Source organism: Molossus molossus, unplaced genomic scaffold (assembly GCF_014108415.1).
Source record: "Molossus molossus isolate mMolMol1 unplaced genomic scaffold, mMolMol1.p scaffold_m16_p_13, whole genome shotgun sequence".
NCBI classification, from domain to species: domain Eukaryota; kingdom Metazoa; phylum Chordata; class Mammalia; order Chiroptera; family Molossidae; genus Molossus; species Molossus molossus.
The window spans coordinates 44,941,522-44,963,929 of NW_023425348.1; the positions used below are offsets into that span (position 1 = coordinate 44,941,522).

Here is a 22,408-nt window from a genome sequence, read left to right on the forward strand (position 1 = left end):
CAGGGCCTATTGTATACAACTACTTTTCCAAGCATGTGTCCCCAATTGACATTCAGATTCTATTCAACAATGTCAACAAAAGTTTTCTAAAGCAATACAAACTAACCTGTGCCTTGAAGAATTTAAAGTGCTTTATGTATGACCATCACATTGAATATACCAAGAAAGATTAATGTATGTTTCAAGATTAAATAGTAAGGAGACACCAGATATAGAAGTAAAAAAGAACAGAGAATTTAATTCTTCTCCAACAATCTCACCAGGAGAGTGATAAAGGTATGCTACTCTTTAAAATAGTATAAAAGCCAGGTGATGTATAAGCAATATTAGATTACTTACTTTGCCATTGTTTCTGCAGATAGGTCTTCAGAATTCTTGACTTTTGTTTCACCTAAAAAGAGAATATTTTAAAAATGAAATTCCCAAGGATAGGAATTATAAACACAAGAGTATTCTCTTTCAAAAATCTCACCTTTGGACAATAAAATGGGGACTTTATATTTATATATGGTGGATTTAGCAAGAATTTTGTTATAGTTGGACACCCTAAGGAGGAGAATAACATAGCCTAAGAAAGACTTATTCACACTCCTTATATGTCACCAGCATCAGAATTTGGTTGCATTAAAAGACATTTTCTTAGCTAAATGACAAATATGTGTGTGGGGTGTGTGTATATTTATAAAATATTTATAAAAACTGCAAGCTAGAACTTCCCTCAAAATGCACAAATGGAAAGACCAGGTTATTTGGCTGCCACACTGAAATTTGTAATATTTAACACTATTCAAAGGGCTTGGCAAATATGTCATTCAGTCAAAACTAATTAAGAACTTCACTCACCATGACCTCGCAGATCCAAAGCCACAATCCTACATTGAACCCTACTAATGATCGCTGCCTAGGAGGAAAAGGAAAGTAGTAAGATACATCTGGACTAGCAAAAATTTCCCCATTACCAATAACTTTGTTGAATGAACAGCCATCAGAATTCAAAGATCTCAAGACAATCACAAGAAGACTTTCCAATTTTAAGCAAAATTTTCTAAATGACAATTTTCTGCTTTTTTGGTGCATATAATGGTTCTATTCCAACTTCAAAATATGGCTTTCTCCACCTAAATTCCTCTATAAATCTTAACTTTTCCTAGCTTTTCATGAAACACAGAGTGAGCATCTCTAAGCAATGATCCTCTGTGTTCTGCTATTAACTATGATTTTCATCCATTATTCCTTGGTTATCTTTTCCCTACTCTGGAAGGGAAATTCCCTAGCTAAGGACCATAAGTCAGTTAATATGTTGACTCAGGATATCATACAAAGTAACGTTCAGATCATGAAATAATCCTGAAAGCAGTACAAGTCATGGAACCTACCAATTCACTTTAGATGCAGGAGTACACACAAGCTTGTACTGCAGTTAAATAAAAATATATTTAAAAAGAACATATATGCATAGACCATGGACACAGACAACAGTGTGGTGAAGGCCAGGGGGTGGTGGAGGGTGTGAATGGAGGTAGACAAAGGGGGGAAATGGAGGACAAACCTGAAATAACTGGGAATCTCCTTCCTCAAATGAATTAAAGTCTTTGACAATACATCACAACTAGTGCTAGTAAATTTCATTAACTTTTTTTTAACTTTTACAAATAAAACAGGAGACTTGTGTAGCCCAACCCTCACATTTTATGAAGAAACTGAGGGCAAGAGAAAGGAAATTATTTGCTCAGGTTATATAACAAGTTAGTAGTAAGTACAGAATCAGAATCAAGGTAAGTTACCAATGTAATATTCAAAGTATAACATGTCAGACTCCTTAAATCACATTTTCCCCTCATTTTATGTGATCAAATATATCATCTTGACTATATTTTCATTATAAAAATGTTGAAAATACAGTAAATTAAAAAAGGAGAATAAAACTTTTTTAATTGCCATCCAAAGGCCCCTTGTCATCTTTTTTTTTCTTCATTGATTTTAGAGAGAGAAAAAAGGAGAGGAAGAGATAGAAACATCAATGAGAGAGTACATCAACTGGCCGCCTCCTGCATGCTCCCCACTGGTGATCTGGTCATAACCTGGGCAAGTGCCTTGACCGGGAATCAAACCAGCGACCTGTTGGTGCATGGGTTGATGCTCAACCACTGAGCCACACTGGCTGGGTGCCTGTCATCTTTTTTTTCCTGGGATCCTTTCTCCCAGCTTTATTGAGATATTATTGACATAAGTTTAAGGTATACAATGTGATGATCTGATACACATATATACTGCAAAATGACTACCACAATAAGGTTAGTTAGCACCTCCATTTCCTCACATAATTACTATTTGTGTGTGTGTGTGTGTGTGTGTGTGTGTGTGTGTGTGTAGTGATAACATTTAAGATCTACTCTCTTAACAGGTTTCAAGTACTTAATACACTATAATTCATTACAGTCACCATGTCATATATTAGATCCCCAGAACTTACTCATGTTATAGATGGGAGTTTGCCCTAATCTCTATTTCTACAAATCCAGGTTTTTTTTTAGATTCTGCTTATGTGAAAACACACAGTATTTGTCTTTGACTTATTTCACCTAGCATAATGTCCTCAAGGTCTTCCATGTTGTTGCAAAAGGCAGGATTCCTTTTTTTATGGCTGTGTAATATATTCCTCTGTGGTGGTGGTGTGTGTATCACATTTTCTTTATCCATTCATCCACTGATGGATGTTCAGGTTGTTTCCATGTCTTGACTATTTTGAATAACACTGCTGTGAACATGGGGGTGCAGATATCTCTTCAAGATAGTGTTTTTGTTTCCTTTGAATATTATCTAGAAGTGGGATTGCTGTATCACATGCTAGTTTTATTTTTAACTTTTGAGGATGCTCCATACTGTTTTCCCACAGTGGCTCTAACCATTTTACATTTCCACCAACAGGGTCCAAAGGTTCCCTTGTATTTCATACAGTCTCACCGACACTTGTTTCTTGTCTTTTTTATAATAGCCATTTTAACAGTTGTGTAGTAACAGATATCTCATTGTGGTTTTGACTTGCATTCTCCTGATGATCAGTGATGTCAAGCACCTTTTCTTGCACCCATTGGCCATGTGTATGTCTTGTTTAGAATAATGTCTATTCAAGTCTTTTGCACATTTTAAATCAGATTTATTTTTTGCTTCTTAGTTATGAGTTCCTTACATGTTTCAGATATTAACTCCTTATCAAATAGATGACTTTCAAATATCTTCTCCTATTCTGTAGGTTGCAATTTCATTCTTGCTGTTTTGTTTGCTGTGCAGAAGCTTTTTAGTTTAATGTAGTCCCACTTGCTCATTTTTGCTTTTGTTACCTCCACTTTTGGTGTCATATCAAAAAAATCATTGCCAAGACCAATGGCAAGTGACTTTTTCTCTGTTTCCGTCCAGTAATTTCACAGGTTTAGGTCTTACATTTAAGTCTTTAACACATTTCAAGTTAATCTTTTTGTTAGTAGTGTTAAGTTAGGGACCCCAATTTCATACTTCTGCATGTGGCTAGCCAGTTTTCCCAGGATCATTTATTAAAAAGACTACCCTTTCCCCATTGAGTCTTCTTGGCTCCCTTGTCAAATATTAGCTGATCATATATGCATGGGTTTATTCCTGACGTCTTGATTCTGTTTCATTGGCCTATTTTTATACCAGTACCATATTGTTTTTTTTTATTAATTAATTTCTTTTTGTTACAGATGTTCCCCACCCCCCGATCCTGCCCTGTCCCCAGCTTTGTTGTCCATGTCCACTGTTCATACATACATGCATATAAGATCTGTGGTTTATCTCTCCCCCAACCCCCTCTTCTGGGGATTGTCAGTCTGTACCCCACTTCCATGTCTCTGGGACGTGCACAGCAAACTACCCCCCTTAGACTGTTATGTTCATCATATTCCACAAATAAATGAGATCATATGATACTTGTCTTTCTCTGTTTGGCTTGTTTCGCTTAGGATAATACTTTCCAGGTCCCTCCATGTTGTCTCAAAGGATAAGAGATCTCTCTAATAGCTGCATAGTACTCCATTGTGTATATGTACCACAGCTTTTTTTTATCCATTCATCTACTGATGGACATTTGGGCTGTTTCCAGATCTTAGCTATTGTAAATAGTGCTGCTACAAACATGGGGGTACATATATTCTTTCTGATTGGTGTTTCAGGTTTCTTAGGGTACCATATTGTTTTGATTACTATAGCTTTGCAATAAAATTTGAAGTCAGGAATTGGGATGCCTTTAGCTTTAGCACCGATCTAAGTCTTTGAATGGATTATCTTTCTCCTCACAACTCTTATTTGGATATAATTTTCATCATGTTACAGGTGAGGAAATTTTACAGAGAGATTAAGTAACTGGCCCAGGGCCAAACAGCTAATATAAGTGCTAATAAATGCTGAAACCAAGATTAAAATCAAAGCAGCCTGGCTCCAAGTGGTTCTCAACCTTGGCTGCATAACAGGATCACACAAGGAGCTTTAAGAAATTCTACTCCCCGGGCTAACTCATTGGAGGGGCTAGGTTATCTATACATTTTAGAGTTCCCCAGGTGATTCTAATAATTCTAAATTCAACCTAGTCCTAGACTAAAGCATAACAGGTAAGAATAGAAGTAAAATCTGGGTCGTAATAACAATTTTTCTATCACTTTGTTATCCTATCATATTATCTCCCTGAGAAGTAGGTTGGGAAAATATTCACCCAATTTTTCTACCTGACAAAACAGGTTGTGAGTGAGAGGTATATCAAGTATTGGCGAAAGTGTGGAAAAACAGGTATCCTAACAGACACATGACATCCTCAAATTTTATAATTTTGGCTAATTTGATGTGAAAAGTGATAATCTTTTATTTTACTTTATATTTTCCTCATTAATAGTAAGATAGATCCATTTTTATAACTTTATATATCCTCCTGTTACTTTTGTACCTTCTACAGTAGATGCTGTAAACTCATCTAAAACTGAATGCTTGAGTAAAGCACTTTATCAAGAACTGCACTTTTTTTTGTGTATCCTCACCCAAGGACATTTTTTAATTTATCTTCAGATAGAGTGGGAGGGAGAGAGAGAGAGAAACATGAACATGAGAAAGACACATCAAGTGGTCGCCACCCACACAACCCCAACCAGGGCCAGAGACAAAATGCAACCAGGTACGTGCCCCTAGCGGCAACTGAACCCGGGGCCTCTCTGGTCCTCGGGCCGACGCTCTAACTGCTGAGCCAAACCAGCCAGGGCAAACTGCACATCTTTTGTTTATTCTCACAACCACCCTATTAACTAGATGGTATTAATATCCACTTTACATATTAAGAAACTAAAGCTTAAGCTGTTTTTAAATTCAAACCCTAGTCTGTTTGAAATGAAAGCTTCTTAAAATTTGTGCTTATTATTTGTATACATGTGCCATCTCCATTTTTCCTATGCTTCTCTCATATGAATGAGAGAATAGCACATATGTTTAATTTTCCATTGTACCCATAGTACCTAGCATAATACCTTGTACAAAGCAGGGTTTATCAAGTATTTGCTAATTGTTTATCTTGTTAAAGAGTGAACTCTCATTTTCCTATCTTTAGTAATCCAGTACAATACCTCAAACACAGAATATACTCAGTAAATATTTGCTAACATGAATTAACTGAAAGAAGCAACAGGAATCAACAGATACTTCAGATTCAATCCTTGGCTTCAATCAATTCACACTTGTTTGGTCCCAGGTCCCTTAGAGGTACCAAAGCTAAAAACAACCATAGGCCGGCAAAATCTAGCCTGCTGAGGCTGCATGTGTTAATGAGCTCCCACTGCTCTACTGTTCCTCTGTTCTCTCAGCCAAATGTCAAATTTCTGCTTAGTTATGTATTCTCCCACAGCAATTATGCCATTCTATTATACCCAGTATTTGCTTATGTAGAGGCCTATAGAAGCCCTAAGTATTGTATTATCCACTATATATGATCAACTTATTACAGCAAAATTATAATAATTAACTTATTGAATATAAACAAGGAATAAAGAATTCTGAAAAATTGATTTTCTAGGAATCTAAAGCTTACCCTTTAAAACACCAAAATATCAGTATCACTCTTAGTTATCACCCTTTAATAAAAAATGACCACACACACACACACACACACACACACACACACACACACACAGTATAGTTTGTTTTTTTTCCCCCAATCCATACCAAAGTAGAAAAGCTTTTTCTTGACAGTTAATATAACTTGTTTAGGTGAATCTCTGGGGTTCCTCCCACAAAAAAAAATCCACAAAACATCTAATGTGAAAGGGCTTCCACTCAGGTCCAGAAATTTTACAGAAAGACGGATAAAAAGGAACTTTAGGCTACAGTCACAATTAAATCCTAAAATATGCACTATGCTGGTACACTACCAAGATGACGTTCTCTTTTCCTCTGCAGAGGGCCTTGCTGCTTTGAAACAGCCCCAATCTTTAGAAGTTCTAACTATGTGTGTCAAAAATATGTCTCTATAGTTTCTACCTCGAGTCTCTATTCTTAGTGTAGAACTGGTCTTCAGAGAAACATAACACTGGAGGCAGGTAGAGGTAGGTTTAAGTTCTGGTGCTATGGTTGGCTGTTAGTTCTTTAAATTTTATTGTTCTCATCTGCCTAACCTCACAGAAATACAAAAAAGATTAAATGGGATCATGTAAGTAAGCACTTAGCACAGTACCTGGCACATAATAAATGTTTAAAGATGTAGCTGAACCGTGGCTGTGCCATGCACCTAAGGGTTACAGGTTTGGTTTCCGGTCAAGGGCACATACCTGGGTTGCAGGTTCGACCCCAAGCCCCTGTTGGGGCACAGGAGGGAGGCAACCAATTGATATGTCTCTCTCACATCGATGTCTGTCCCTCTCTCCCACCCTTCCCTCACCACTCTCTCTAAAAAAAAAAAAAAAAAAAAAAATCAACAGAAAAAATATCCTTAATAAAGATTAAAAAAATAAAAGGATGTGGCTGGTTTTTATTTATTTATCTATCTATATTTCTTTTTCTTTACTCCTCACCTGAGGATATTTTTTCCTTTTTTTTTTAGAGAGAGGGGAAAGGAGGGAGGAAGGGAGAGAGAGAGAAACATCAACATCAATATGAGAAAGAACACATCAATTGGTTGCCTTCTACATGACCCCAGATTGGGGCCAAGGATCAAACCTGCAACCCAGGTTCCTGCTCTTGACCAGAAATCAAGCCCGAGACCCTTTGGTTCACAGGCCGACACTCTAGCCACTGAACCACACTTGCCAGAATAAAAAAAAAACAGCAATCTTTAAGTTATGAAAGTAATTAAAAAACCATATAACTGAAAGAAAACTTAGAAAATCGAAAAACAAAAAAAGCTTTTTCCATAGCCTCCAAGAGAATTATTTTAAAAAGCTGCACCATATTTTCTCTTATAGGTCTATGCAGTTTATTTAACCATTTACCTATTGTTGGACATTGGGATTATTAACAATATTTATTTTTTATTTAATAACCATAAGTTTTTATTATTTTTTTTATCTTTATTGTTGAATGTATTACAGATGTGCCTCATTTTTTCCCCATTGACCCACTCCTCCCCACTCCTGCCCCCCTCCTGCCTTTCCCCACACTATTGTCTGTGTCCACTGGTTATGCATATATGCATATAAGTTCTTTGGTTTATTTCTTCCCACCCCCAAACCCCCCTCCCTTTGAGGTTTGTCAGTCTAGCAACCAATTTGTATTTCTTAATCCCTTCACCGTTTCCATCCATTCCCCCACCCACCCTCCCATTTGGCAACCAACAAAATTTCTCTATATCTATGAGAATGTTTCTGTTCTGCCTATTCATTTTGTTTGTAGATTCAATTGTTGATAGATATGTATTCATTGCCATTTTGTTTGTTCATATTTTTTATCTTTTTCGTCAAGAAGACGCTTCAACATTTCATGTAATAATCGTTTGGTTGTGATGAACTCCTTTAGCTTTTTCTTGTCTGGGAAACCATTTATATGGCTATAGATTCTAAATGACAGCTTTGCAGGATAGAGTAATCTTGGTTGTAGGTTTCTGCATTTCATGACTCCGAATATTTCTTGCCACTCCCTTTTGGCTTGCAAAGTTTCTTTTGCGAAATCAGCTGACAGTCTTATGGGAACTCCCTTGTAGGTAACTAACTGCTTTTGTCCTGCTGCTTTTAAGATTCTTTGTCTTGAACGTTTTGCATTTTGATGATGATGTGTCTTGGTGTGGGCCTCTTGGGGTTCATCTTGTTTGGGACTCCATGTGCTTCCTGTACTTGTATGTCTGTTTCCTTCACCAAGTTAGGGAAGTTTTCTGCCATTATTGTTTCAAACAGGTTTTCGATTTCTTGTTCTCTCTCTTCTCTTTCTGGCACCCCCAAGATGCGAATGTTGGCATGCTTAAAGTTGTCCCAGAGGCTCCTTACACTATCCTCACTTTTTAGATTTTTTTTTCTTTTTGCTGGTCTTACTGGGTTTTTGCTTCCTTATATTCCAAATCAGTGGTTTGCTTCTTGGCTTTACCTACTCTGCTATTGAATCTGTGTAAATTATTCTTTATTTCAGTTAGTGCCTCCTTCATTTCTGATTGTGCATCCTTCATTTTTGACTGGTCCTTTTTTATGCTGTTGAGGCCCTCACTAAGTTCGCTGAGGTTCTCACTAAGTTCATTGAGCATCCTTATAAGTAGTGTTTTGCATTCAGCATCTGTTAGGTTGTTTATCTCCATTTCATTTAGTTCTTTTCCTGGGGTTTTGTTCTGTTCTTTCATTTGGGACCTGTTTCTTTGTCTCCTCACTTTTGCTGCCTCCCAGTGTTTGTTTCTATGCATTACTTAAGAGAGGTATGGTGCTGAGACCAGACGCTGCTTGTTTGAAAGAATTTAGGAAAACCTGAAGCAGGATCCAAGACAGGCCAATCCTATGGTAAAGCAACTGGCAACAGCTTGGGCGGGCCTGAAAGATGAGTGGGGCAGGGCCTCAAGGAATCACCAGGGCGGGGCAACCAGTGTGAGCCAGGTTGCTGAAGACTCAGATATGGTGCCCCAGGGAAGAGCTCACCAAAGGAACAAAGGCCTCTGACAGCACGTCTGTCCAGGAGAAAGCCCCCTCTCCAGCCCTCACTCCAATGCCAAACAGCTCAGTTCTTCCCTGTACGTGTCTGGTGCCCCTCGAGCTGCCTCCCCTCCAAGCTGAGAGGGAGTGAGTCCGATAAGTCAGTGCACGGGCCCTTTAAGAGGAGCTGCCTGGGGCTCCCGCCCCCTCAGCCTCCTTGAGACTCAGTTCCCACTAGTTTTTCCAGCCAGAAGTTATGGGGACTTTTCTTCCTGGCACTGGAACCCTGAGCTGGGCACCTGGTGTGGGACAGGGACCCCTCAGTCCTCAGGGAGGACCTTCCCAGCCAAATTATCCTCCTAATTGTTATCTGCCACACGTGGGGGTGGGGGTGGGGCCAGCCAGTCGCACCTCCGCCCCTCCTACCAGTCTCGATGTGGCTGCTTCTTTAATTTCATAGTTGTAGGACTTCCATTCAGCTTGATTTCAGGCGATTTTGAATGACAGTTGTTCTGTAGTTTAGTTGTAACTTTGATGTGGTTGTGAGAGGACATGATACCGCGTTTACCTACAATGTCATCTTGACCGGAAGTTCTCGGGATTGTTGATTTTAGACAAATAGTTTTTCCCATTATTTAGTATTTTTCCTTAGAACTGATTCTTAAAGGTACAATTTCTGTGTCAACTGGTATATTTTATGATTCTATCACAGTGTAAATTACTTTCCAAAAGAGCTCTGTTTACAATGCTACCAGCAATGTTTGAAACCATTTGTTTTCTAATACTTTTGCCAACAGAGAATTTGTCTTGAAAAATATCAATTTGATATGTAAGAAAATGATACCTCCTATGAATCATATCTGATTTGTAGTAAGGATAAACATTCTGTTTGTTCTCCATGAACTCTCTCTTCATATCCTTTGGCTTCGTGTCTCCTGGAACTTGGATTTTTCTAACCATGTTACACAACTTCTTTATGCATCAGTCATATGTAAATAACTTAGTCATTTGATAAAGCCTTTAGGAATATTATATACTCTCCTGCTCTCTCTCTCGAGGACATTTTTCCATATTTTGTTGAGATAGAGTGGGAGGGGGAGAGAGGAAGAGAGAAAGAGAGAAACATCGACATGAAAGGGACACATCGAGTGGTTGCCACCCACACGACCAACCAGGGCCGGGGACAAACTGTAACCGAGGTACGTGCCCTTAGTGGGAACTGAACCCGGGTCTCTCAGGACCGCAGGCCGATGCTCCAACCGCTGAGCCAAACTGGCCAGGGCCTCTTCTGCTCTCTTAAACAGAATACAATGAACAAAATTTAACCTTTTCTTAAGTGTTTAGAGTTGGTATTAACTTATTCAAGGACGAACTATTGAGCATCCATTCCAGGCCCTGTGTGCTAGACATATAAGGGGGAATAAGGCACACTCCCTGCTCTCATTCATGATCTAGCATCATACATATCAATCACAGTTCTTTTTCTCTTCTTCTGGCTGTCAGTATACTTGTTCTCCTGATATGCTAGAGCCTTTTTGCTTCTATTTTATTACCTTATTTTACCAATTATCATCTGAGCAAAGGGTCTTGACAAAATTCTGCCTCTCATGATTATAAGGTGCCTGAGCTGATTACTACTATTTGCCAGAGCTGCCTTCTGGATTCACAGACATGTTCTAGTGCTTGAGGAAATATGGATTCTGGAGTAGAGTCAATTGTAACAGTACTAACTTTTATGTAGCCATTTTTATTTTCAAAGCAAGGTCACATATAAACTTATTCAGTGGGCTGGTACACTGGCAGGAATAACAAAAATAAAGGCAGGTAAATTTAACTAGCCAAGTCCAAACTATTAATTTAATTGAGTGGTAGAAAAATCCCTTGGTTATACAAGTAAACCAGGTAAGAAAATGGGACACAATGATCTATCTACAAAGGAGTTTCACAATGTGTGAGAATCAGTAGACACTTCAGATTCAATTATTTTAGATATTTTAGAAGAAAAAAATCTAGTGGTCAAAGACACAAATAAAATTGAATATATTTATTTAGAAGAACATCTTAAAGACTTTAATAATATACTGATATGTAGGATGAATTTCCAAGAGGGGAATAAGAAAAGGATATTATACGTAATATTTCTCAAACTCATTTAATCACAAAATCCCCATTTCATTAATTTCTTGTGGAATTTGTGATCTGTAGAATATATTTTGGTAAAAGAAGAACTAGAGATATCCTCTACAATGATAACAAGTATAATAATGTCAGCAGCTATTTATCAATCGCATCCTCTATGCCAGGCACTTTCCATGTTATTTCATTATTCCAATCGATGGGATAAAAATATTTAATATCAATACATGTCAAAAAACAGCTTATTAAAATATTTGTACAAGGCCTTATAATTTACAAAGTTTTTATATCCATTATTTTACATAGTCTTCAAATAAACCTTGAAGTGTAAGAAGACTGTATTTGGAAAATAAAGGCTTATGTGGCTTGTTCAAGGGCTAAAGTACCTTTCTCAAGGATATATTAATACTACTGGTAAAACTAGAGGTAGAAATAATATCTTCTGACTCCTACTTCATTGTTCCTTCTCTTAGTGTCAAAAGCAATAGCTGCTTTGTGGAAAGTCTATTCTTGCACTACCTAGATTCCCTCATCTCTAAAGACTCTGAATGCTCAAATAGGTAATGTTGCCTCTGATTCTGTACTAGACTACTAGGGAGCTACTAAAAAATTCAAAGGATATAGTGAGGCCACCTCTAGCCTACATGTAATTCTCATCAAATTTAACAAAATCTTGTAACCCATTAAGTACTATCCTTGGAATAAAGTTTTTCCTATTTGCAGACTACTTTTTGCCAAATTTCTTATGAGGCAGAGTCTGGAGTCACTATCCCTAGCAAGTTTCAACAGTTGTCTGAATTGTGCCTCTTTCCTCTCCTGAGTCACACATTTCTTTCCTTCCATGTCCCCAACATGCTAGCTGCCCAGTGACGGTGTATTAGCTTACAGCAGAGCCAGGCAAGTCATAATACATGAGCCACTTCTTGTGGCTTTGACCTTGGTTCAGGGCAACTGGAGTATATTTACTACTATAGCTACTGCATTAGGAAGATGCTACTGTTATCTGTTCATTTTTTTTTTAATTCCTTTTTTTTTAATCCTCACTGGAGGATATTTTTCCATTTTTCTTCAGATAGAGTGGGATGGAGGGAGGGAGGGGAGAGAGAGAGAGAAAGAAACATCAATGTGAGAGGGACACATTGACTGGTTGCCTTCTGCATGACCCTGACCAGGGCCAGGGACAAACCACAACCAAAGTACATGCCCTTGACCGGAATCGAACCCGTGACTCATTGGTCCGCGGGCCAATGCTCTAACCGCTGAGCAAAACCAGCTAGGGCCAAAAAACATTCCTTGAGCATACAATATGTGCCAGGCAAAAATAAACCATGATCTTTACCTCTCAAAAAGCTTCCAATCTAGTTGAAGAATGTGCATGTCTAAAGCTATGCTACCAAGGACTTGAAATGTGGCTAGTCCAAACTAAAATGTGCCATTAAAATACAAAGCATTATTTGTTGAAAAAAAAAAAAAGGAGGATTATTTTCCAAATAGTTATAGGACATCTCCATGTATAAAGTACTACAATGGGCTCTATGAGGGAGACAAGACAGACATGATCTCTATCTACAGCACCTGAATAGAATATGTCTGCTTATCCATTACTTAGATTACTGAGATACAGACCCCTACTTCTGACAAGGCACAAATTCCATCCCCCTTGTCCCAATGAAATATATGTAAAACATTTTATAAACTGTTTGAAAAATTCATGCACTGAAGCTCACCCCAATTAAGAACCTTTAGTTTAAAGAAAAGGTGGCCTCTGGCCTACCATAATAAATACAAAATCAACTCATATCCATAACCTTCTTACATCAAGCCATATGAGTGAGCACCGAAGGAAGAGTTAGGCTAGTAAAATTCATCCAAAAGTAAACAATAATTGTGCTAACATTAACTTCTACTGTCACTACTTACTTACCGTGAACACAGCCCAGGAAAGGGCAGAATGGCCTCCTCCATGCAGAAGGAGTAGGACTGGACCTTCTGAACCACTCTTATAAACTCGAAAAGTGTATGAATAGTTAAAGATAACATATATAAGTTGTGTTTATTGAAGTTTTTGATTAGTCATAATAATGCTGATTAGAGAACTCATGCAGCACAAAGCCACATTCAAAGCTGCAGGCTTCCAAACTTAAAAGACACTTAAATAGAAGTGTCTGAGATACCACACCTCTGATTTTTAAGCATGGAACCAGTATAACTATTTTTCATATGGGAAAAAAAAGTTATTTCCTTTGTGCTAATGAGGACATAGTCCTCAGTTTCTAGACTCTAAAAACCAGTTCAACTCACTTGAGTCATGAAACTTTCCCCTGGGTCCTTGCAAAATATACCAGTTTCAGAAATTAAAATTTTAATTCCTTCTCCATGCTTTAGACAATTACAGCCACGTAAAATATTGGCATTGATCTACAGGTAATCTTCCATGCCGCACAAAAAAACAGGTGGAGAATAAAAATGAAATAAACAACAGTAATAAAGAACATTTTATGAACTATACAAGTCTTCTTAGACAATAGTATAAACAAACTAAAGAATAAGCCATTTTGCAAAGGATATATCCTTGCCAGTTTCATTCTCTACTTCTACATCTTCCATGGACTCAAAGTACTGACTCCAAGAAACAGGGGAAAAGTCCCGCTTTCTTCCAGGGCTAAGGAAATAAAAAGAGGGAGAGAGATTTCAAGTAAAGAATAGTTATGCATGAAAAGATAAAATCTTGATTAAATAAATGCTAAATGTAAATCTGAAATAAAAATAGCAAGGGTATTTTTCCCTTAAAAATATGAAGAGTTTTCGTACACAAAGTATCACATTAAAAGAAAAAAGGGGGTGGGTGGGACATCTGTAATACTTTCAACAATTAAAAAAAAACAAAAAACAAAACATATTTCTAAAAATTCAAATATATTTTAAGAGTAAAAAATTTTAGGATTTGAGGAAATTCATTATATATTTTAATCATAAATATGTTCCATATACACACTACAAAACCCAGTAGTTCTTTCTCTTTGTTCTTGGCTAAAGGCTCACTCTTATCCTCTCAACCTGCTACAATAATTTTTGGTCATTTATGCTTCTTCATACCTTTAATCACTCACATAATTTCACATTTATAATTTCCAAGCCAATAAATACTCAACCTTCATAGAAGGCAAACTAGCAATATCAATACCTTAAATTTCTAGGAATTTATCCAAATATGTGCTCACAAAGAAGTGAAATGACTTATCTATTCAAGGTAGCATCATTTGTAATAAAAAAAATTTGAAAACAACCTAAATATCCATCACTAGGTGAATGATTAAAATAAATTGTAAAGAGAGAAATAATATTTGTTGTTAAAAGAAGGAAACATTTACATACCGATAAAATTATTTATATATGGGAAAGATACACTGTTAAGTAAACAAACAAACAAACATGATGCATATACTACGATTTGGGTAAAAATGAGAAATATGTATAAATATTATTGCTTATATATGTTTAGAATATCTCTGGAAGAATACTGATATAATATTGATGGTATCCTGGAAGATGAGAGGGACAATCTTCAATGTATATCCTTTTCTACTTTTGATTTTTGAATCATGTATTATTAAAAATGTAAGACTATTTTAAAACAAAAACAACCAATAAATGTCTATTTACAACCTGCCTTTAATCCTGGATGGGACACAGGAAAAAAATCCGGAGCCTTCCCCTATTTCCATAACTATTCTTCTTTCCAGTAATGGTGGAAATTCAGAATTAATTTAAATGATCTGATTTAAATGGTCTGAGGTGTGAAGGAGGCACTAATTTTTAAAGTTCCCCAAGTTGAGAGAGAGGTGCTAGGAAAACAAAGGTAGAGTATATGATTTGGAATGAGAGAGGAATTCAAATTCCTCACAGTTCCTACTATTTCCCTATAATCCCCTACAAATTCCTAACAGAGTATGGGCTCGGAGAAATTCAAATTATTTAAACTCTTTCTAACTTTGATTGTAATGACTAAATAAAATAACATATTTAAAAAGAATCTAATATATCTGGCATTTTGTAGTTGCTCAGTAAATAAGTAATCCTATCTTCTGACAGAAAAACTGCCTCTGTGGAAGTAAACTACAACTTTAGCCTAGACCAATTTTTTTCACTGGCCGGTTGCACTTGAATTCTTCCTGGAAAACTAAAAGAAAAACTCTTAATTCTACCGACTCATCAGTCACCCACAAATTCACCTATGCATATACTAATTTCAAGCATATATAATGGATTCTAAGGATCTCTTATAAAAATGAATTGTCTAAATCATCATAGTAATAGTACATTTAGTGTATACAACAGTCACCTTGCCAAGTACAGGCAGAATTCTATTTAACCCTCACAAAACTTTGAGTAATTTTTATCCCCATTTCACAGATAAAAAACAGATTTACAGACACAGTGTAACTTGCCCAAGGTTATACAACTACTAAGTGGTAGTGACAACATTCAAATCTAGTTCCATCACTCTTCAAACCCTCTATTCTTATCCCAATGCTTATTAATAATTCTCAGATTCTTTTTTCCTCTCATTCTCCACTTATGCTTCTGAAAAGTAATAAGGCTTTAGGCACAGAGGTTCTCAACCTTCTTAATGCCACGACCCTTTAATATAGTTCCTCATGTTGTGGTGACCCCCAACCATACAATTATTTTCGTTGCTACTTCATAACTATAATTTTGCTACTGTTATGTCTTAGGCGACCCCTGTGAATAGGTCGTTCGATCCCCAAAGAGATCACAACCCACAGGTTGAGAACCGCTGCTCTAAGGCATATTATTAGGTTTCTTTCAGAGTCTAAATATGGCTCACTTTGTCAAAGCCACAGAAACTTTCCAAGTTGGCTAGGTACCAGTTTAAAAAAAAATACTTCCTATAACCAGAAATGTTCCTAGGAGAGAATACCTTCTGCTTCTAATTTCCTTCATTTAAAAAAAAAAAGCCCTGGCCCATTTGGCTCAGCAGTTAGAGTGTTGGCCTGTGGACCAGAGAGTCCCAGGTTCGGTTCTCGCTAAGGGCACATACCTTGGTTGCAGTTTGTCCCCAGCCCCGGTTGGGGTTGTGTGGGTGGCGACCACCCGATGTGTCTCTCTCATTTTAACGTGTCCCTCCCCCCTCCCCCCCATCTATCTGAGGATAATTGCAAAAATGTCCTCGGGTGAGAATTTAAAAAAAAAAAAAAAAGAGTTCCAGGGACTACCCAGCTTATACCAACATATGAGTAATTCCCATTTGGTAAAAGAGCCAATAATCTATACCTCCAAAAGTTACTCCTACTCCTAGAAATTTTTCTGGCATACTTATAATATCTTCATTTGAACACACAGTTGTTTATAGACTCCACAACTTGAAAGTAATTTTGCAACCAATGTTAGAAATGAAGTAGGTAACAAGGATCTTACATTAATCTTTCTATACTAGTGAGATAATGCCTGTTCTCAAGAAGCCAATGTCAAATTCATATATATATATAATTTTTGATGTCACAATAAAGTTTATTTCAAACCTATCAAAATAAATGTATAATTTCTTCCCACCTCCTGCTACCAGAGAAAGGAGTTTGGCAGAGGGAACAAAATGGTGCTGTGAGAAACACAAAGGAAATATGGCTTCTGCCTAAACCACGTTATTCAAATGTGTTCATGAACCCTTTGCTATTAGCACAGACCTTGTTAAGAGTCTGATGAACATTATAAAGTTTCACTCTTAAAAAATAAAAATAGCCCTGGTTGGTTTGGTTCAGTGGTTGGAGCATCAGCCCGCGGTCCAGAGAGACCCAGGTTCGGTTCCCACTAAGGGCATGTACCTTGGTTGCAGTTTGTCCCCAGCCCTGGTTGGGTCGTGCGGGAGGCAGCCACTTGATGTGTCCCTTTCATGTCTATGTTTCTCTCTCTCTCTCCCTCTCTCTCCCTCCCACTTTCTGAACAAAAAATGGAAAAATGTCCTCGGGTGAGGATTAAAATAAATAAATAAATAAATAAATAAATAAATAAATAAATAAATAAGCAAGCAAGCACAAACATGTATTTTATGTACAGTTTCCACTGGCTTCAAAAAACCCATCTATGAATCCCATTTTAAGAACCCTTGGTCATATTTTGACCATAACAACCTATTTCCAGCAGAAAGAGGAGTAATTTTTTTTTTATCCTCACCCGAGGACATTTTTGCATTTATCTTCAGATAGAGCAGAAGGGAGAGAGGGAGGAAGAGAGAGAAAAACTTCGATGTGAGAGAGACACATCAACTGGTTGCCACCCACACAACCCCAAACGGGGCCAGGGACAAACTGCAACCAAGGTACGTGTCCTTAGCGGGAACCAAACCCGGGTCTCTCTGGTCTGCAGGCCGACGCTCTAACTGCTGAGCCAAACTGGCCAGGACGAAGAATAATTGTTTTAAAAAGGAAAGAATGAGGAGATACTACACCCTTAATACAACCTAAATCTAAAATAATTTTGCATTTGCTACCAACTAAAATTCTGCCTTTATTAATTGTGTGACCTTGGGCAAGTCACTTAACTTCTCTAAGCCCAAATTTCTTCATGTCAGATGGAGTTATGCTGTCTATTTTATAGGGGCTGATATGAAGATTAAAGTAGACTTCTTATCACTAGGTTACTCTCAAGTTCACATGTGCTAATTTGCTACTAACGTGAGAGCCATGAGAGCATGAACATTCTGCATTTGTTCATCAATGTACTCTCAGAGTCTGACACATTGATTATCTGTTGACAGTATGAAATGAGCTAATATGCATAAAGCACTTACCATGGCATCTCAATAAATGTTTTTTTTGTTTGTTTTGTTTTGTTTTTGGTATGTGCCCCTAGCAGGAACCGAACCTGGGATACTCTGGTCTGCAGGCCAACGCTCCAACCACTGAGCAAAACCGGCCAGGGCTCAATAAATGTTTTTATGATTATTATTATTATTATATTAGGCTTTGAAGCTAACAAGCAGAATCCTCCTTACTGAATCCTCATAAAGTTTCCAGTAAAAGATAATGGAACACTACAAAGCTACATTAATCAAGACTGTGATACCAGCATGAGAGTAAGACATATAGATTTACTGCATAGAACTGAAAGTACAGAAATAAACTCTACCATTCACAGTCGATAGATTTTTACCAAATGGGTCAAGACAATCACCTGGGGAAAAAATAGTTTTTCCAACAAATGGAGTTAGGATAACTGAATCTCAAAAACTATTACTATTGGAGAAAATAAGCATATAAGAATAAATTCAGTATGATTCCTTTAATAATAAAGTTCAGCCCTGGCCCAGTTGCTCAGTGGTTAGAGCATCAGCCCTCAGACCAAAGGGTCGTGGGTTCAATTTCTGATCAAGGGCGAGTACCTGGGTGGCAGGTTCATTCCACAACCCCAATTGGGGTCATGCGGGAGGCAACCAATTGATGCATCTCTCTCACATTAACCTCTGTCTCTCTCTCTCCCCCCTCACTCCCCATCATCTTCCACTCTATCTAAAACAATGATCAATGGGAGTCAGAGCAGAATAAATGACATAGAGACTAAAAAAACAATTCAAAAGATCAATGAAACAAAGAACTGGTTCTTTGAAAAGATAAACAAGATTGATGAACCCTTAGCCAGACTCACCAAGAAACAGAGACAGGACCCAAATAAACAAAATCAGAAACTAAAGGGAAGAAATAATAACTGACACCACAGAAATACAAAAGACTGTTAAAAAATACTATGAACAATTATATGCCAACAAATTGGACAATCTAGGTGAAATGGACAAATTTCTAAAATCACAGTCTCCCAAAACTGGGCTGGGAAGAGACAGAAAACTTGAACAGTCCAATAACAACTAAGGAAATTAAAGATGTAATCAAGAAAATTCCAGTAAACAAAAGCCCTGGCCCAGATGGCGCCACAGGGTAGTTTTACCAAACATTCAAAGACGAACTAACAACCATTCTCCTCAAACTATTCCAAAAAATTCGAGAAGAAGGAAAACTTCCAAACTCTTTTTATGAGGCCAGCATAATTCTTTTTTTTTATCCTCACCCGAGGATATTTTTCCATTTTTTGTACAGATAGAGTGGGAGGGAGAGAGAGGAAGGGAGAGAGAGAGAGAAACATCGACGTGAAGAGACACATCGAGTGGCTGCCACCCGCATGACCAACTAGGGCCGGGGACAAACTTGCAACCGAGGTACGCGCCCTTAGCGGGAACCGAACCCGGGTCTCTCCGGACCGCAGGCCGACGCTCTAACCGCTGAGCCAAACTGGCCAGGGCGAGGCCAGCCTAATTCTAATTCCAAAATCAGATAAAGACACCACAAAAAAAGAAAACTATAGGCCAATATCCCTAATGAACATAGATGTCAAAATCTTTAACAAAATATTAGCAAATCAGATCCAGCAATACGTTAAAAAAAAAATGATTCACTATGACCAAGTGGGATTCATCCCAGGGATGCAAGGCTGGTACAATATTTGTAAATCAACAAATGTGATACACCACATAAACAAAATGAAAGATAAAAACCATATGATCGTATCAAGAGACGCCAAAAAAGCATTTCACAAAATCCAGCACCCATTTCTGATAAAAATGCTCAGTAATTTCGGAATAGAGGGATCATATCCCAACATAATAAAGGCATATTATAAACCTATAGCCAACATCATACTCAATGGGCAAAAAATTAAAGCATTTCCCTTAAGAACAGGAACAAGACAGGGATGCCTACTTTCACCACTCTTATTTAACATAGCACTGGAAGTATTAGCTACAGCAATTAGAATAGAAGAAAAAATAAAAGGATCCAAACTGGAAAAGAGAAATTGAAACTGTCATTATTCACTAATGACATGATATTGTACATAGAAAACCCTAAAGACTCCATCAAAAATCTATTAGATCTAATAAATGAATTTGGCAAAATAGCAGGATACATAATTAACATCCAGAAATCCATGGCATTCTCATACACCAATAATGAATGCTCAAAAAGATCACATATATATTGTACAATTCCATTTATGTAAACATCCAGATTCAGTAAATCTATAGAGACAGAAAATGGATTAGTAAGGTTGCCTAGGTCTGGAAGGTTTGGGGGAAAGTGATGGGTATGGGGTTTCTCTCTGAAGTGCTCAACATGTTCTAAAATTGATTGTGATAATGGTTGCAGAACTTTGTGAATATGCTAAAAAAAAATTTACATTCTAACTGGGTCTCTTGTATGGTATATAAGTTCTATTTTAATAAAGTTATTACCAAAAAATGTTAAGGTAACCAAAGAATTTATCTAGAGACTGTATCATTCCTATACCAATAAGGGAAAAATGGAATGATAAAAAGAAACATAGGTCAGATGAGACAAACAGAAAGTACAAAATAAGGTGGTAAAAATAAACCCAAATATATCAAGGATAGATTAAATGCTCCAGGTCTGAAACATTTACTCTGAAATGAGATTTTTTAAATTCCAGCTATATAATATATAAAAGAGACAAAAAGTTCCGAGACAAAGATGTAGAAGGCAAATACTAACCAAAATAATTTTAGATTAGATATTCTTTCTCAAAAGTTAAGGCATTTTTCTATCATCTTCTAATTAAAGTACTGCTATTGAGTTTTTTGGGTTTTTTTTTGAAGAACCTTTTTATGCCCTGTATTTCTAAATTTTAAAAAAATTTTTAACTAAAAAAAAATTGACTTCCAGTCAAGATGGCAGGGTAGGTAAACGGGGTATCACCTCCTCCCACAACCACATCAAAATTACAGCTAAACTACAACACAACCATCATTCCAAACCTCCTGAAATCGAGCTGAATGGAAGTCCTACAACTACGTAATTAAAGAAGAGGCCACATGGAGACTAGTAGGAGGGGTAGAGGCACAAACCAGCTGGTCCCACACCCACATGTGGTGGATAAAAATCAGGAGGCTACCTTAGCTGGGAAGGTCCTCCCTGAGGAGTAGGGGTCCCCGTCCCACACCAGGCACCCAGCTCAGGGTTCCAGTGCCAGGAAGAGAAGTCCCCATAACTTCTGGCTGGAAAAACCAGCTGAAACTGAGGCTGTCGGAGGCTGAGGCTGCTGAAGCCCCAGGCAGTTCCTCTTAAAGGGCTTACACACAGATTTACTCAGACTTGCCCCCTCTAAGTTTGGAGGGGAGGCAGCTTGAAAGGCACCAGAGACATACAGGGAAGAACTGAGCTGTGTGGCCTTGGGACCAGGGCTGGAGAGACAACTTTCTCTCAGACAGACATGCTGGCAGAGGCCTTTGTTCCTTTGGTGAGCCCTTCCCTGGGGAAGCAGACAGTCGCTGTATCTGGGACTCCAGCAACCTGACTCACACTGTTTGCCCCGCCCTGGTGATTCCCTGAGGCCCTGCCACACCCAACTTTTGAGCCCAACCAAGCTGTTTCCAAAGGCTTTACCACAGGATTGGCCTGTCTTGGATCCTGCTTCAGTTTCCTAAAATCTCTCGAACAAGCAGCATCTGGTCTCAGCGAACCCCATACCTCTCGTTAAGTGGCCCCAGGCCTGGCACTAGAAGCAGCAAGCCTTGGTTCACAACTTGGCTTTTCCTGGGCATCTCCAAGCCCAGCACAAGAAACAGCCACCTGCAGATCACCTTGTAGCTTATGCTGGGTGGTCCTGAATAGAAAACAGGCAGTGGCTGACCTTGCCCCAGAGCCAACACACCCAGTGGACAGCTCAGACCATGTTGAAACACCACCACCCAATCACCTTTACAAGTGACACACTCATGAGTGGACTCAGTGAGTACCAGAGCCCTGATGAAATAAGTCTTGCTGTGTGGTGGGCCCCTACACAGCTGATCCTGCAAGGTAGTCAGAGGCCAGTGGTCAGTGAGCACAGCCAGTCCTTGCAGCTGATCAGCCTGAGTAAATCCCTGTCATTGACATGCCAACAGCAATCAAGACTCAATTACAACAGAAGGGTGTACAGTCCACACAAGGGGTGCACCTCGAGGGCCCAGCTGGGGTGATCAGGGAGGCTATGCCATTGGATCCTACAGGACACCTACAATAATGGGCCACCCTAGGAAGCCTAGGAGACATATCAACTCTACCTAATACACAGAAACAATCACAGGGAAGCAGTCAAAATGAGGAGACAAAGAATCATGT

At 38.1% G+C, this 22,408-nt stretch overlaps 1 protein-coding gene across 7 annotated transcripts in view; it reads right to left on the reverse strand.

Annotated features, from left to right (window-relative positions):
• PPME1 (protein phosphatase methylesterase 1) overlaps positions 1 to 22,408 on the reverse strand; it is a 73,406-nt gene that overhangs the window by 32,402 nt on the left and 18,596 nt on the right. For all 7 annotated transcript variants that reach the window (XR_004959232.1, XR_004959233.1, XR_004959234.1 and 4 more), the window contains exons 2-5: positions 13,794 to 13,887; positions 13,150 to 13,242; positions 844 to 901; positions 340 to 391 (exon numbers count right to left, since the gene is read on the reverse strand). Coding sequence is in view for 4 of the 7 variants with exons in the window: in XM_036258618.1 (XP_036114511.1) it covers positions 340 to 391; positions 844 to 901; positions 13,150 to 13,242; positions 13,794 to 13,887 (297 nt within the window). In the remaining 3 variants the exon portion in view is untranslated. The remainder of the gene's footprint in view (positions 1 to 339; positions 392 to 843; positions 902 to 13,149; positions 13,243 to 13,793; positions 13,888 to 22,408) is intronic.